The sequence below is a fragment of the Heterodontus francisci genome, chromosome 47 (genome assembly GCF_036365525.1).
Source record: "Heterodontus francisci isolate sHetFra1 chromosome 47, sHetFra1.hap1, whole genome shotgun sequence".
NCBI classification, from domain to species: Eukaryota; Metazoa; Chordata; class Chondrichthyes; order Heterodontiformes; family Heterodontidae; genus Heterodontus; species Heterodontus francisci.
Window position 1 is genome coordinate 10,246,760 of NC_090417.1, and position 18,298 is coordinate 10,265,057.

The following is an 18,298-nucleotide window of genomic DNA, read 5'->3' on the forward strand; positions in this document are numbered from 1 at the left end:
TGTTGAATGCGACCGATTTATATTTGGCTTCAGTTATTACAGGAATAATTTTTATTTATTTTTAATAAATTAATTTGTGCTGATATTTTTGAATCGTTAGAATGAGCCTCGGACTGTTGTGTGTACTGTAAGTAGGGGGTCTGGAATATTCAGGGTGGAAGTAATTGCCAATTTTCATATGTTGAATCCTCAGTATATGAAGCTGCGGAAATAATGCATCCTGGCTCTAAAAAAACAAGAAAACAAACAAAAACTGGAAGAAAACTTCAATCTCATTGTTAGCGTTTGATACTTGACCAGATTACAATCATAGATTTTTATATTAAATATGCTTTATGTTATTTCAGAATCTGAATTGTGTGCCATAACTGTAAATTATGTACACTTGTCAGAGGAGCAATCTCACATACTTAAAAATCTTTAAGATTCCTGTCTTTTTAAATTAATGAATCTTCAAAAAATTTCTTTCAGAGTGAGCGTATGCTGGTAAAAGGTGGAAAAATCGTTAATGATGACCAATCCTTTTTCGCTGACATTTACATAGAAGATGGTCTGATCAAGTAAGGTGGCTTTATTTGGCTATTGATGCTGGTCTTTCGAGAAAAAATAGTGAATAAATAAACTTTTTATGTGAAAAAAATACTAACTTTCTTGTCACGTGCGTAGGCAAATTGGTGAAAATCTGATCGTGCCCGGTGGTGTTAAAGTCGCTGATGCTCATGGACGGATGGTTATTCCTGGGGGGATTGATGTCCACACCCGTCTGCAGATGCCCGTCAAAGGGATGACAGCAGCTGATGATTTCGCCCAGGGAACAAAAGCAGCTTTGGCTGGGGGCACGACCATGATCTGTAAGGTTCAGTTTTGTTTCCAGCAATCAGTTTATATGTTAATTTTCATAAAATACTGCCCAGATAATCTCATTGCAAAAAAAAGTTTGAAAGAGAAGGTGAAAGAGAAGGTAAGCAAGTAAGTTGGGAAAGGAAACAATGGATCAAATGATTTAGGCATGGGCAGTGCACGGTGTGAAAAGCTGGAATGTACATTTGCATGTATGGATTTACTGCAGCTCATTATTTATTATGTGCAATTAATTATTTGTATTAATTACACACAGATGAGCAAATAGTCCAGATTTGAGGTCTATCTCCTTTTTCTCCCTTGTGATGTGTTAATTTTCATGACTTTTTGAAAAAAACAGTTGTTGCTCGCTGGTTTCCTCCCTTATCCTCCTGAAAGTGAAGATGGGAGGGGAGCTTTCCAAGGGTGCCAGGGGTCCTCTGCTATTGTGGCCAAGTGAACAGTTATTCATGCAAAAAGACAATGAGTGCTAGCTGGTTATTCAACTGATAGCGAGGTGATGGGGGCCAGCGCAGTCAAACTGAATCCCGGTTTGCAACCTGTTACAGTCAAGTGAGGAGGGGTTGAAGGGTTTCCTTCTTTTCCCTCTCCTGATTCGACCACAACAGGTTTAATTCTTTCTTAAAGTGGATGTACTGGCCAATTCAGGAGGTGTTTGATGGCTTATTTGCTTTGATCATAACAAGAACCAATTGGACAGGTTTTTCTTGAGTTAACAAAGAAAGAGGCGAACTTGATTGTACCGAAACCGAACTGATAAAATAATAAACAACACGTCAACTTTCACTCACACGCACATTCTGGAGGTTTACACACACACAAATAGGTTGCAGAGTGGGGAAAGGTAGATTGATTATTTTCGAGTCCCTGGAAAAAAAGGGGAAAACTATCTGTGGCGTTTGGTGATTTGGCTGGCTTCTAGTTGCATTCGGTGGTCCTGATGCTTTTAGTTTGAAGAGGTGGATGACTGGTTCGGTGAGTCTCTTGGAGATAGTGATACAGATGATTTCCTCCAGCAGGGTTTCTGATTGTAGCTGGAGTATGCAAAGCTGGTCCATCAACAAGCTGGATTTGAAAGCCTTCAAGCTGGAATGGAGAGAGGGACAGCCGCTTCGAGTCTGTTCTTGTCAGAGTCCAGTTGTTTCTCTCCTGCTGCAGAGAAAAACCCCAGCATAAAACTACAGATGTGGAGGGACTTGTCACATGACAGTCACTCTGATTGAAACATCGCAGTTAGCAGTATTTCTCTGTTTGCTGTAAGAACAGGTAGTTCCTTTAAACTTCCTGGGTCTTGTTTCTTGCTGGGAAATGCACAGACATTTCGTCTTCCTCCTCCACAGTGCTTGCGGTGTTGGATACAATGTTGCAAATTCGGCAATCATCTTAAGCTGAAAGGATGACGAGCTTGTCTTTTTAAAAAAAAAATTCAGATCTCCAGTCAGTGGATTAAAGAAAATTATCATTCAACAAAACACATTGGCTTAACCACCCACTCACATCTCCAGATGAAATTGTTGGCGATTTGATTGGGAACGAGAGCCTTGGCAATCCTGTTTTTCTTTTCTCCCTCCTTATTCTGGGGATAAGAACATAAGAAATAGGTCCAGGAGTCAGACCTTTGAGCCTACTCCACCATTCAGTCATATTAGTAATCCCTCCTACCTCAGCAACACCTTCCGCCTTGATTCCTTCCATATCCAAAAAAATCTGCCCATCTTTATCTTGAATATACTCAACAACTGATTATCCACAGTTCTTTGTGGTAGAGAATTCCAAAGATTCACAACTCTTTGATTGAAGAAATTTCTCATCATTTCAGTCCTAAATTGCCAGTCCCTTATTCTGAGACCATGACTTCTCGTTCTGGACTGTCCAGCCAAGGGAACCATTCTCTTCGCATCTCCCCTTTGAAGCCCCTTAAGAATTTTATAGGTTTCTGTGAGATCACCTCTCCTAAACTCCAGAAGATATAGGCCTAGATCACTCAGTCTTTCCTCCTAGGACAATCCCCTCATCCTAGGTATCATTCCAATGAACATTCATTGCCCCCTCTCGAAGGCAGGTATATTTTTCCTTCAGTGAAGGGGCCAAAACTGTACATAGGTTGTAGCTACATCCAGCTGAGATCCAGTACCTTGGTATAGATCAGCAGAGGAACCTGGGAAACTTCCTGGCTTCTACATCATCAAGGAAGGGGCAGGCGGGTATATGTTTTTATTTTATGATATTAATGGAAGATAGAAAATTGCTGCCATTGCACACAAATGGAATTGGAGCTGAAAATGAGTAGGTAAGAAATGCACAGTGCAGTTGCTGTTGAAAATCACAAAATATACATATTTGTATTCAAAGTTTTGCTTAAACTCCGATCTGGAGGAACTTAAACCATTTTGCTGGATTGGAATGGATGTCGCATTGCTGTCAACTCTTCGTGCTTAGTTTGGATTCCCAGTTAGAGGTCCCTGTGTTCAAATCCCGAAATGTAGGACTTTTGGAAATCATTTGCTCTCATCAGCCAGGCTGTGCCAGTTGTCGACTGAGCATCAAGATGTAGCCCCATGTGGAAGAGAGTGTCAGATCCCTTGGCAGGAGTGCTTGTTTCAGACCTGCTGTCAGCTGAATAGAGCACCACTGAAGTCTGAATTCAGCTGAAGGGCTGTGTGCAATTAGAAATTTAAACAATGAAAAACATGACCATTCTATAAATACAGTGCCTCTCGGAATTTTTCAGAGGAGGCCATGGAATTGTAGATTGCAATTTTGTGATTGACTGCAGAGTCTTGTTAGTAGTCTACAGTTGGGCACGAAAATGAATTGAGCCAAATCCTTTGATTTGGTAGGTAACAGGACTACAGTTACTGATCCATGCTTGCTCAATTATGCCAGCTTTGATCCCAGGCGTGTGCTGAGTTACTCTTGATCTTGGAGACGACAATTGCTTCAGTACCTCTTGAGTTAAGGGGAGGGATAAAACATGAAGCAAGGTCTCTTGCTCCTTATGGCTGACCAGTGACCTATGCAGGAAGGTATATTCAAAGACATGGAGTGAGGACAGGATTGCACTTGGACTTGATGCACTTCAGGGTTGAAGAGACTGTCCAAACTCATTGTTAAGGGTTACACATGAAAAAAATTAATACCTTTGACCTTGGAATTGACTGCAAAACGAATCCAAGCCCTCTGGAGACGAGGGAAGATTTTTGGAACACAGGAGTAGGACATTAAGCCCATCGAGCTTGTCCTGCCATTCAATATGAACAGGGATGATCATCCACTTCAATGCCTTTTCCCCACAATATCCTCATATCCCTTTATGTCATTTGTATTCAGAAATCTGTCAATCTCTGTTTTAAACATACTCAATGACTGAGGTTCCACAGCCCTCTGGGGTAGAGAATTCCAAAGATTCACAACCCTCTGAGTAAAGAAATTTCTCCTCATCTCTGTTCTAAGTGGCTTCCCCCTTATTTTGAAATTGTGTCCCCTGGTTCCAGACTCCACAACCTGAGGAAACATCTTCCCTGCATCTACCCTGTCTATTCCTTTCAGTATTTTGTAGGTTTCAATGAGATCACCTCTCATTCTTCGAAACTCTCAAGAATACAGGCCCAGTATTCTCAATCTCTCTTCATAGGACAGTCTGCCATTCTGGGAACAAGTCTGGTGAATCTTGGTTGCACTCCCTTTCTGGCAAAAATATCCTTCCTAAGGTAAGGGGACAAAAACTGCACACAGTACTCCAGGTGCAGTATAACCAAGGTTGTTTAAAATTGAAGCAAGACTTCACTACTCCTTTACTCAAATCCTCTTGCGATAAAGGCTAACATACCATTAGCCTTCCTAATTGCTTACTGCACCTGCATGTTAGCTTTCAGTGACGTATTGACAAAGATGCCCAGGTTTCTTTGTACATTTCCACTTTCTAATCTCTTACCATTGAAGAAATACTCTGCACATCTGTTCCCCCTACCAAAGTGGATAACCTCACATTTTTCCACATTATATTCCATCTGCCACATTCTTGCCCACTCGCTAAGTCGGTGCAAATCCCCTTGAAGCCACTTTGCATCTTCCTCACAACACACATTCCCACCTCGTTTTGTGTCATCCGCGAACTTGCAAATACTATATTTTGTCCCCGCATCCAAATCATTGATGTATATTGTGAACAGCTGGAGCCCAAGCACTGATCCTTGTGGTACCCCACTAGTCACAGCCTGCCAATGCGAGAATGACCCGTTTATTCCTACTCTCTGCTTTCTGTCTGTTATCCAATCCTTCATTCATGCCAGCATATTACTTCCTATCCCATGTGCTTTAATTTTGCTAACCAACCTCCTGTGGGGGACTTTATCAAAAGCCATCTGAAAATCCAAGTATACCACAATCACCTACTCCCCTTTATCAATTCTGTTTGTAACATCTTCAAAAAAACTCCTGCACGTTCGTCAGACATGATTTCCCATTCATAAATCTATGTTGACTCTGCCCAATCAGATCATGATTATCCAATTGTCCATTTATCACATCCTTCAGAACAGATTCTAGCATTTTCCCAACGACTGATGTGAGGCTAACAGTTCTGTAATTGCCTGTTTGGCAAAAGTAATATGACCAAGCATGCTGGACCCCACTCACAGCTGCCCATGTTGCCATTGTTTATTGGCAGTGAGTGCCAGCAAGTGTATGATGGCAGAGTGGGTTCTGTCATGTGCTCTTTCCCTCGGGTTGCTGGCTCGTGATTGAGAGTAGCAACCAAAGCTGATCTAATTTTTTAATTGTTAACCCCCTGGTAGTGAGGCTAGTTGTAGTACCCCTACCACAATCCAAATGGAAAGCTAAAGTGACAGATATTGGCAGTTGAGTTTGCGATCTTCCTAGTGTGTTTAGTTCAGTTGCTTGTTGGCAAGCCCAGCACTACATTTACCAATATATAATCACAACTTCCTCATTTACCCACTCCTCCTTTCCGATTTTTTTTATCCTTAGTGGTGCTGTGTGAATGACCCATCGCCCAGGTCACTTGGGTAAACCAGAAATTGCTGTGTCGCAGTGCAAATATCGTTTGTCTTCCAGAATATCCTTGTTTCTCAAATAAGAGAAAAGTAAGGCTCTGCAGGAAAATAATGTTTACAAAAATAGTTAAATTAGCTCTCCTTCCGGTGTGCCTCCAGACTATAATACTCTGGCCATCAAAGGCGAGCAGATTGAACAAGTGAGGAATCAATGCTTAATGCCCCACATGAAGTTCCAGTTTTGTTGTTAACAAAGAAAATGGCACTGAAATCACTGTCATTTAATGTGTGGTAAAATCGGAATTATTTTCTCAAGCCAGCAATTGACCTGTAAACACCAGTCGCGTTACACCGTTTAAATGGTCTCGCCAGACACGATCCAAGTTTGTAAACGCAACATTTATCCCACTGTTGTTTTTCACAGTTTAATTGATGCAGTCCTATTGTCTGTATTGCATTCAGTGTACAGGAAGTATGACATCCATTGTGCAAAGGTACCTGCAAAGGCTCATGCATAGTATTCAATTGTGCAGAATATTACTGTCGATTTGATTCAAACACTGAACTTCTGCTTAAACATCACAAACTCACACTTCAGGCAATTGTTCTACATTCGAGTACGCACTGTTTTTCTATAGATGCTTCCCTGTTTATTCTGTGGAGGTGAGAAAGACACTCTTAAGTGGAACCTGCTTGTGCATTAGGTAGGACATCGCTCAAATACTGCAGTGGAAATGGTCTCCCATCTAAACTTTGCCCTGTAGTCATGAAACTACGAGACTCCACTTCTCATGTGGGCACGCCATGGTAACCTCTCCACCAGCTCTCTGTTGTGCACTTCTATCAAACAAGATTCTGCATCAGGAATAGAGTCTTTTCATACTGGAACTGATGTATACAATGACATTTCCCACCCACACACATGTGTAACAAGTACAATGTTTATTTCAGTTGACCACGTGTTGGCAGAGCCTGGAATCAGTCTGATCACTGCTTTTGAACAGTGGAGAGAATGGGCAGATAATAAGTCCTGTTGTGACTACTCGCTACATGTCGACATCACCGAATGGTATAAAGGCCTTCAAGAAGAGATGGATTTCCTGGTGAAGGAGCATGGTAAGGTCATGTTATGAAATAGTCATGAGTATCTCAGTTCTGGGTTACCAATGTGTACAAAACAGATTTATAATTCCTTCGATGGCTCGATTTGGTAAATACACTGCTCTGTGTGATTCTGAGCCCACAAAACTGTAAGATGTCAGGCCTCCATCTCTGGTCGCTGAGGCATCAGTGGAGATGCGACAATAGCGTGTCAATTCCTTTGGAATAGGTGGGGGGAAAGTCAGGCATTGTTCCTGCTTCTGATCCCTGCTGAAAAGTGGGGACTTTAGGTGAAGTCAAGATTCGGCTTGAATGCGATGCCTGAATAAATTTCTGATGTTCACTGGGACCAGACTTAAAAGTATAAGAGGTTGGATAAGGTGTGGAGACTGTACAAATGCCATCCAATCATAGCCCAGCAGGATTCAAGAGAGTGAGGGAGAACAACTTAAAAGAGTTGACAAACTAGGCAGAGAGTAATGCTGACCTGTGAGTTAGTTTAATTTGAAACTGGGGCATATGTATGTTTGACCTTGCTTGAGTTTGAACTGAAGTGCCTTTCAATCAGTTGGAGGTATAAGTGAACTGAAGGTAGCACGGTTCTTTCTGTAGATACGCACAGAACTCAAGATTACATGCAACAATTGTTTATCGCCTTTACACAACTGGAGCGTAGACCTAGCGTGGGAATGATGCACCTCATCAACACGAGGCTTTGCGAGTGGGTGGGGTCAGGGTTTGAGTGATATTTTTTTTGTTGATAAAAATTAAATGAAAGCCTTAACTAATGACAGGACATCATTTAATGCAAAGAAGGCAACAAAATGTACATAATTTTAAACCTCTTCGGTGTCTGGCCTTGATTTGTGAAGTATCTGGATCCATTACTTCAAAAATGATATTCAGTGCTAGGCTGGAAAAAGATATTGTAAATATAATGCGAGACATTGGAGGTAGTGGAAAACCTCTAGTGAGGTGAATGAGCCAACAAGAACAATCAGTTCAAGGGGAAAGTTCTGTCGCTAATCAAATCCTGCTTGATGGTGTTGATAGCTTTCATTTTGGAATTGTCCTCGGACATGGGTCTGCACCATCAAGAGAAGAAGAGCAGAAGAACATGCGGGAGAATACATTTTTTAAATGTCTGCTGTCAAACTGATTCTAGTTACCAGCGGTAAAGGACAAAACATGATGAGAAGATGAGACTGAGGTGCTTTGGAGTTTAAATAATTATCTCTGGTTTGTACACTTTTGCATTTTATCACCATTCAGTAACATGCTTGACTATTTCAGTACTCTCCTGGCCAGCCTCCTATCTTCAGCCTTCATCCAAAACTCTGCTCTCGTATTGTAACTCAGATAAAGCCCCGTTCACACCGCCTTTGTGCCTGCGACATTGGATCCCCATCTGGCAACGCCTCAATTTGAAAATTCTCATCCTTGTTTTCCAATCTGCCCGTGACCTCACTCTTTGTAACTTCCTCCAGTCCTGCAATCCTTGGAAATTTTTATGCTCTTCCAATTCTGGGCTCTTGTGCTCCCCTGATTTAAACCACTTCACTATTTGTGGCTGTTCCTGCATCTGCTTGGGCTTGAAGCTCTCACTGCCTCTTATTGCCTCACTACCTCTACCCCATGAAGACGTGCTTAAAGCCTACCTGTTTAAACAAACTTTTGGCCATCTGTATAAATATCTGCTTGTGGCTTTGTTTCAAAGTTGTTCGGTTATAGTCCTGTGAAATGCCTTGAAAACTTTTAACTTTATTAAAGGTGCTATATAATTGCAAGTAGTTGCTGTTGTACACTTCTCTTCCGAGGTTTCTGACTAGGAGCTGCTTATCAATGATATTAAAGCTATAAATTGAGGAGAATACTTTATCTAAACCTGATAAAGAATGCCTCCACATTTGTCATTGTGCGCTCCCACCCAAACATCATGAACGCGCAGTGTAGTACCTTGCAAGTATCATGTAATCTGTAATGCAGCACGTGACCCTTATTAAACCATGTGCTGGGACCACGTCCAAACTTTCTGTGCAGTAGAATAATGTATTTTAAAAATAAATCTGGTCAGGCAGCTGAACTTTTGGTTCTGGCAGTTTGGGTCTGCATCCTGAAAGATCTCCATTTCATGGTACTTTTCTCCCAGTGGCCTGGCTGCTGTTCTCCACAAGAGGAGAATAATGTCTTAGTACTGATGTAACATGGGGAACTCAAAGCAGCCTAGAAAAATACGCTTACCTCTTTCCAATCCTTTCCACCAGGTGTAAACTCCTTTCTTGTCTACATGGCCTATAAAGACCGTTATCAACTCTCCGATGCTCAGGTAAGGCAACAATAGATTGGTAAAATATACTGAAAAAATGCACTCCTCTGTTGTGTTTATCGCAGTAATTTCTCATGTCGTTTGTGTTGTTTTTCGTGCAGATGTATGAAGCCCTGAGTGCAATCTGTGACATGGGTGCCATCGCTCAAGTTCATGCTGAAAACGGTGATATAATTGCTGAGGTACGATAGTTGCGAAGTGGTGATGTCATGGGCATGACAGAATTGAAGTTGAACTGATAAAATGGCCCCTCCTGCAATCGAGAGTGCCATTTTGTAGTGCACAAAGTTCAGCAGTCAGTAACTAGACAGCTTGAATTTGTGTTGGAATCCAACCCAGCCTGACTTGAATGAAAACTTCCTCTTTCTGATGTATGACTCCCATTGAAAGAGAATTTGAGTTACCTTTGATCCGATTCATAGGAACATGAGTAAGCCATTCAGCCCCTTGAGCCTGTTATGCCATTCAGTGAGATCATGACTGATCTCTCTCTGAATAACATCAGTCTGCTTTGACTCCATATTCATAAATGAACTCAAATGGATATGAATGCATAGTAGAAAATGATTCCATAGCATGGCACCACTGAGGGAGTTTCATAAGACCTATACAAAAACCAAATGCTCTGCACTTGTTTATCTGAACAGTTTTCATGATGTCGGATAAACTAAATTATCTGCAGATAGACCCTGCTGTTAATCGCTTAATTTCTTTAAAGAAGATAGCAGGTGAATTTTAAAGATGTAACCGAGGAGTGCAATGGGTGAACCCATCACAGCTTTAGGACAGTCCTGAACTGGCTCCATGGATTCCAGCTCGTCTGTTTAACAACTAAACCACATTTGAGCCTGACATTACGTTGGGACAAAATTCAGAGAAACAATTTTTGATTCTGACTGGAATGGCTGAGAGAAGTTTATTGAATCCCACCCCCCAGCTGATGCCTGGAAAATACAGAACCTGGCACTCAGACATAGCACTTCAACCTAAGTCCATCACAGCCTGCTTTGAAGTAAAGAAAAAGAGTTGCCTTTCGAAACACTGTTTGGAAAAATGTCACTGTTCACGTAAACAGTGGAGATAAAAGTAACATTGTTCTGAGCAAGAACACAGGCTGGTGTTTCCTGCGCTTAATCCAGAGGACACTCAGGTTGATGACTCCATCCCTCTCCCTGGCAACTGTCTGAGGCTAAACCAGACCGCTCAAAACCTTGGTACATATCTGTGCTGTCACCAAGTCTACCTCTTTCCATCTCCATAACATGGCCTGACTCCACCCTTGCCTCATCTCACCTGTTGTTGAAACAATACCTTCCAGCCGTAAGTGCATCAGCGATTGCTGCGCTTCTCCATCTTTGACCTCTTGAGCATCATTGATTTTAGTATCTACACCATTGGTGCCCGTGTTTTCAGCTGCCTGGGCCCTAAGCTCTGGAATTCCCTCCCTAAACCCCTCTGTGCCTCTTTCATCCTTTAAGATGCTGATTAAAACCTCCATCTCTTGGACCAAGCTTTTGGTCAACTGCCTTAATATCTCCTTACGTAGCTCAATGTCCGAGTTTGGTTCTTAGCACTTCTCTAAGAACGTTTTACGATGTTAAATGCCCTATTTAAATACAAATTGCTGCTGTAGTTGCAGTAGGAATTGTTCTTAAGCTATTCCAAGTACCTTTAGCTAATGGAACACAGAACGGGGATCAAATCTGGATCTTGATCAGCGTCATGTTGGAGAGTGTACGAGGCCATTGGTGCAGCCTGAGCAACCACAAGGTTTTTGAAGGGATTACGAAACCAAGGCGGGTAGGTGAAGTTTGGATACAGATCAGCCATGATCTAAAGAACAAAAACAGTACAGCACAGGAACAGGCCATTCGGCCCTCCAAGCTTGCACTGATCTTGATGCCTGTCTAAACTTAAACCTTCTGCACTTCCTGGGACCGTATCCCTCTATTCCCATCCTATTCATGTATTTGTCAAGATGCCTCTTAAACGTCGCTATCGTACCTGCTTCCACCACCTCCCCCGGCAGCAAGTTCCAGGCACTCACCACCCTCTGTGTAAAGAACTTGCCTCACACATCCCCTCCAAACTTTGTCCCTCGCACCTTAAACCTATGTCCCCTAGTAACTGACTCTTCCACCCTGGGAAAAAGCTTCTGACTATCCACTCTGTCCATGCCACTCATAAAATTGTAAACCTCTATCATGTCGGTCCTCCACCTCCGTCGTTCCAGTGAAAACAATCTGAGTTTATCCAACCTCTCCTCATAGCCAATGCCCTCCAGACCAGACAACATCCTGGTAAACCTCTTCTGTACCCTCTCCAAAACCTCCACGTCCTTCTGGTAGTGTGGCGACCAGAATTGCATGCAATATTCTAAGTGTGGCCTAACTAACGTTCTGTACAGTTGCAGCATGACTTGCCAATTTTTATACTCTATGCCCCGACCGATGAAGGCAAGCATGCCGCATGCCTTCTTGACTACCTCATCCACCTGCATTGCTACTTTCAGTGACCTGTGGACCTGTACGCCCAGATCTCTCTGCCTGTCAATACTCCTAAGCGTTCTGCCATTTACTGTATACTTCCCAACTGTATTAGATCTTCCAAAATGCATTACCTCACATTTGTCCAGATTAAACTCCATCTGCCATTTCTCCGCCCAAGTCTCCAACCGATCGATATCTTGCTGTATCCTCTGACAAACCTCATCAATATCCGCAACTCCACCAACCTTTGTGTCGTCTGCAAACTTATTAATCAGACCAGCTACATTTTCCTCCAAATCGTTTATATATAATGCAAACAGCAAAGGGCCCAGCACTGATCCCTGCGGAACACCACTAGTCACATCCTTCCATTCAGAAAGGCATCCTTCCACTGCTACCCTCTGTCTTCTGTGACCGAGCCAGTTCTGTATCCATCTTGCCAGCTCACCTCTGATCCTGTGTGACTTCACCTTTTGTACCAGTCTGCCATGAGGGACCTTGTCAAAGGCTTTACTGAAGTCCATATAGATAACATCCACTGCCCGTCCTTCATCAATCATCTTAGTCACTTCCTCAAAAAACTCAATCAAATTAGTGAGACACGACCTCCCCTTCACAAAACCATGCTGCCTCTCGCCAATTAGTTCATTTGTTTCCAAATGGGAGTAAATCCTGTCCCGAAGAATCCTCTCTAATAACTTCCCTACCACTGACGTAAGGCTCACCGGTCTATAATTTCCTGGATTATCCTTGCTACCCTTCTTAAACAAAGGAACAACATTGGCTATTCTCCAGTCCTCTGCGACCTCACCTGTAGCCAATGAGGATGCAAAGATTTCTGTCAAGGCCCCAGCAATTTCTTCCCTTGCCTCCCTCAGTATTCTGGGGTAGATCCCATCAGGCCCTGGGGACTTGTCTACCTTAATGCTTTGCAAGACGCCCAACACCTCCTACTTTTTGATAACGACATGAGCCAGATGATCTACACTCCCTTCCCTGGACTCATCATCCACCAAGTCCTTCTCTTTTGTGAATACTGATGCAAAGTACTCATTTAGTACCTCGCTCATTTCCTCTGGCTCCACATATAGATTCCCTCCTCTGTCCATGAGTGGGCCAACCCTTTCCCTGTTTACCCTCTTGCTCTTTATATACGTATAAAAAGCCTTGGGATTCTCCTTAATCCTGTTTGCCAATGACTTTTCATGACCCCTTTTAGCCCTCCTGACTTCTTGCTTAAGTTCCTTCCTACTTTCTTTATATTCCTCAAGGGCTTCGTCTGTTCCCAGCCTTCTAGCCCTTACGAATGCTTCCTTTTTCTTTTTGACTAGGCTCACAATATCCCTCGTTATCCAAGATTCCCGAAACTTGCCAAACTTATCCTTCTTCCTCACAGGAACATGCCGGTCCTGGATTCTAATCAACTGACGTTTGAAAGACTCCCACATGTCAGATGTTGATTTACCCTCAAACAGCCGCCCCCCAGTCTAAATTCTTCAGTTCCTGCCTAATATTGTTATAATTAGCCTTCCCCCAATTTAGCACCGTCACCCGAGGACTATTCTTATCCTTATCCACAAGTACCTTAAAACTTAGGGAATTATGGTCACTGTTCCCGAAATGCTCCCCTACTGAAACTTTGACCACCTGGCCGGGCTCATTCCCCAATACCAGGTCCAGTACGGCCCCATCCCTAGTTGGACTATCTGCATATTGTTTCAAGAAGCCCTCCTGGATGCTCCTTAGAAATTCTGCCCCATCCAAGCCCCTAGCACTAATTGAGTCCCAGTCAATATCGGGGAAGTTAAAATCACCCTCCACTACAACCCTGTTACCTTGACATCTTTCCAAAATCTGTCTACATATCTGCTCCTCTACCTCCCGCTGGCTGTTGGGAGGCCTGTAGAAAACCCCCAACATCGTATTCCTGAGCTCCACCCATATTGCCTCGCTGCATGACTCCTCCGAGGTGTCCTCCCGCAGAACAGCTGTGATATTCTCCTTAACCAGTAATGCAACTCCCCCCGCCCCTTTTACATCCCCCTCTATCCTGCCTGAAGCTTCTAAATCCCGGAACATTTAGCTGCCAGTCCTGTCCTTCCCTCAACCAAGTCTCTGTAATAGCAACAACATCATAGTTCCAAGTACTAATCCAAGCTCTAAGTTCATCTGCCTTACCTGTTATACTTCTCGCATTGAAACAAATGCACTTCAGACCACCAGTCCCGCTGTGCTCAGCAACATCTCACTGCCTGCTCTTCCTCTTAGTCTTTCTGGCCTTATTTACAAGTTCCCCCTCATTTATTTTACTTGCTGTCCTCCTGCTCTGGTTCCCACCCCGTTGCCACACTAGTTTAAACCCTCCCGCGTGACGCTAGCAAACCTCGCAGCCAGGATATTTGTGCCCCTCCAGTTTAGATGCAACCCGTCCTTCTTGTGCAGGTCCCACCTGTCCCTGAAGAGATCCCAATGATCCAGATATCTGAAACCCTCCCTCCTACACCAGCTGTTCAGCCACGTGTTTAGCTGCACGATCTTCCTATTTCTAGCCTCACTGGCACATGGCACAGGGAGTAATCCTGAGATTACAACCCTTGAGGTCCTGTGTTTTAACTTTATACCTCACTCCCTAAACTCCCCCTGCAGGACCACGTCACTCTTCCTGCCTATGTCGTTGGTACCGATGTGTACCACAACCTCTGGCTGTTCACCCTCCCCCTTCAGAATGCCCCCTGTCCGTTCAGAGACATCCTTGACCCTGGCACCGGGGAGGCAACATACCATCCTGGAGTCTCTTTCACGTCCACAGAAGCGCCTATCTGTGCCCCTGACTATAGAGTCCTCTATAACTATTGCTCTTCTGTGCTTTGTCCCTCCCTGCTGAACAACAGTGCCAGCCGTGGTGCCACTGCTCTGGCTGCTGCTGTTTTCCCCTGATAGGCCATCCCCCCCAACAGTATCCAAAACGGTATACTTGTTGGAGAGGGGGATAGCCACAGGGGATTCCTGCACTGACTGCCTGCCCCTTCTAGCGGTCACCCATCTATCTGCCTGCACCTTGGGTGTAACCACTTCTCTAAAACTCCTGTCTATGATGCTTTCTGCCACCTGCATGCTCCTAAGTGCATCCAATTGCTGCTCCAACTGATCCATGAGGTCCGCGAGGAGCTGCAATTGGGTACACTTCCTGCAGATGTAGCTGTCCGGAACGCTGGAAGCGTCATGGACCTCCCATATCTCACAGGTGAAGCACTTTACCCCTCTCACTGACATTTCTTGCACTAATAAATAAATTCATTTAAAATAAATAAATACTTATTAAATCCTTACTAAATTATGTTACAATTAACTATCTGGTCCCGAGTGCTATATTTCTACTATAAATATTAAATGCTAAATATAGTAATCTCCTCCCTTCGGTTTAGTTACTCTACTTATTAATTAATTAGTTAATTCGGGTTTTAATCAATTTTTATCAATGTTTTATTTCCAAATTCAGTACTGATTCCCTAATCAGGTCACAGCTTTCCTGTGATGTCACTTTTTCAGTTTTTTTTTGTTTTCTTTTACCCGAGGTAACTTACCGCTCCGGAATTCCGCCCTCCGAGTCTTCTCCCTGGGTTGAATGGCAGAACCTCCCTAAGGGGTTGAAGGGCCTATGCCTATTCCCAATTTGCAACCACAATGCTGCTGGCTAGAAAGCATTTATAATAATGTGAAAATATTTAAAGTTGTCCAATTGATATGCCCATTCTGATGTTTCTAAAATCTCTCTCCCCAAGCTCCACTTGTGCTATATTTAGCAGAATGTTTAAAAATAGGACATCTGATCTTATCACAAAGCTGCTTCACAATCTGAACACCATTAATTCACACATGGACATGCCATTAATCGCCATCATTACATTCTGTTGCATGCGCTGTCACAAGCTGCATGAATATCAAATGCAACTTTCCCACCAGAGATAGAAGAAAAGCGCCTGTGAAGTAAAACCGTTAAATGCTGGAGTTGCACAGTAAGTCAGTAAGTATCTCGAAACAGAACCGCGCCACCAAGTAAGCCATGTCCAGTTCTTTGCCTCTGGTATCGACTCGCAGATTGACATAAAGATGCATTTAGAACCAACAGCTGATAAAATTCGATCTCCAGTTAAATTTATTTGCTCTCCTGGCAGGAGGAATGCTGAAATTTATTGATAGAAGTCTGTTGTAAGCCAACTTGGCTTGCAAAAGATGGTGTAACTGAAATGCAAAGCAGATGTGCGTTTGAGGCCTGCTCCCGAACCTGGCCACATAATTCTGGTTGACTCTCCAATGCAGTAGTTAGGGAAGGAGTACTGCATTGCTCTAAGTGTCATCTTTCAAAGGAGACCTGGTGTTAAAGGAAGGTGTTGAAGATCCATGGCAGTAATCACTGAAGAGCAGAGCACTGAATTCTTCCAGTATTTTGGCTAACATTCCTCCCTTAAACAAGGCCACCAAAACAGTTTAATCGGCCATTTTCTCATTGCTGTATTTGTGTTTATAACAGTCACTCTATTTCAAGGTAGTTGCTGTTCTATGAACATTAGTCATGTTTCTGAGAGACATAAATGCAAATCTTGAAGGTCTGCTTTTCAGGTCAAATGGCAATTGAAAGAGAAATGATAGGGGAATGGAGGGTTACGTCAAACTGTCTCCACCTGAAACATTTCTCTTGTCATTTCTCTAAATTACCTGGCCAGGCTCAGGAGTGGGTCATGAATCCACACCTGCTGTGCATTTCCATTATTGAGTCTTGTGCAGGCAAAGATGGTTCACCTCGTGGATGGACAGAAAACCTATTTTATAATTCCTCAAGCCAGATCAGTTCGCTTGGTTTTCTGTTCTCTCGGTCAAGAAAGTGTTACTGTCACAGCTTCTACATCCAGGACAAAGCAGCCGACTTGATCGGCAACCCATCCACTACCTTAAACACTCACTGCCTCCACCACTGGTGCACATTGGCAGCAGGGTGTACCATCTACAAGATGCACTGCAAGGCTGCTTCAACAACACCTTCTGGGTACTGCCTGTGTGGAGTTTGCAAGTTCTCCCTGTGTCTGCGTGGGTTTCCTCCGGGTGCTCCGGTTTCCTCCCACATGCCAAAAGACTTGCAGGTTGGTAGGTAAATTGGCCATTATAAATTGCCCCTAGTATAGGTAGGTGTGGTAGGAAATATAGGGACAGGTGGGGATGTGGTAGGAATATGGAATTAGTATAGGATTAGTATAAATGGGTGGTTGATGGTCGGCACAGACTCGGTGGGCCGAAGGGCCTGTTTCAGTGCTGTATCTCTGAACTAAACTAAACAAACTTGTGGCCTCTTCCAACTAGAAGGACAAGGGCTGCAGATGCATGGAATACCACTGCCTCTAAGTTTCCCTCCAAGTCACGCACCATCCTGATTTCAAACTATATCGCCATTCCCACTTTTTGCTGGGTCAGAATCCTGGAACTCCCTCCCTAACAGCACTGTGGGTATACCTTACCACAGGGACTGCAGTGGTTCAAGAAGACTGCTCACTATTGCCTTCTGAAGGGCAGTTAGGGATGGCAAATAATGCTGGCCTTTCCAGCAACACTCACATCCCATGAATGAATAAAAAACAAGCTTGTGAGATATGGCTGCCTTGCCAGCTGACTGTTTCTGGGAAATTTCCAAGTAAGGTTAAGTTGGATTGTGCAGCTTTGCAGAAAGTAAGACTCACATTTACTTGGCACTTTTCATGACCTCAGGGCATCCCAAAGCACTTTACAGCAAATGAAGTATTTTAAAGTGTTTGTCACAGTTGGAATGTAGGAAGTGCAGCAGCCAATTTGCACACGGCAAGCTCTCAAAAGCAGCAATGTGACACTGACCAGATAATCTGTTTAGTGATGTTGATTGAGGGAAAATATTGGCAAGACACCAGGGAGAACTGCTCTGCTCTTCTTCACAGTAGTGCTCTGGATCTTTTGCGTCTACCTGAGAGATCAGAAATTGTCTCAGTTCACCACCTCATCTGAAGACGACACCTCCAACAGTGTGGCACTCCATCAGTACTGCACTGCGAGTGCCAGCCTAAATTTATGTGCTCAAGTCTCTGGAGTGGTACTTGAACCACAATCTTTTGACTCAGGCAAGAGTGCTACCCATTGAATTATGGCTGACACTTGCTTCTCAAAAGTGAAGAAAATCGAGGTTGAGCATTCCGTTTCCCCCCCCCCGCCCCGCCCCCCCCCCCCCCCCCCCAAACCTCAAATTTCTCATCTTTTGAAGGTACTGATCTCCGCTGACTGACTCTGTGGCACTGGCAGACATTGATTACCTTGTCCACATTCACACTTTTCCTGTGCGGCAAGTTGGGGTGTGTCAGCATGCTATCAACTTGATGTCCATGAGGGGGTCACTAGATATTCCTAATCCTAATCCAGGACACTGAGGTTAATTGGATCACACATACCAGTCCCCAAGTTCATCTCATCTAGTTCAGCACAGACTGTGT

The 18,298-nt window shown here is 43.5% G+C and overlaps 1 protein-coding gene across 1 annotated transcript in view; it reads left to right on the forward strand.

The window, feature by feature from the left end:
• LOC137357089 (dihydropyrimidinase-related protein 2) overlaps window positions 1–18,298 on the forward strand; it is a 70,338-nt gene that overhangs the window by 33,859 nt on the left and 18,181 nt on the right. The window contains exons 2-6 of the mRNA XM_068023102.1: window positions 472–560; window positions 667–851; window positions 6,828–6,992; window positions 9,242–9,303; window positions 9,405–9,485. Coding sequence (XP_067879203.1) covers window positions 481–560; window positions 667–851; window positions 6,828–6,992; window positions 9,242–9,303; window positions 9,405–9,485 — 573 coding nt within the window. The 5' untranslated portion in view covers window positions 472–480. The remainder of the gene's footprint in view (window positions 1–471; window positions 561–666; window positions 852–6,827; window positions 6,993–9,241; window positions 9,304–9,404; window positions 9,486–18,298) is intronic.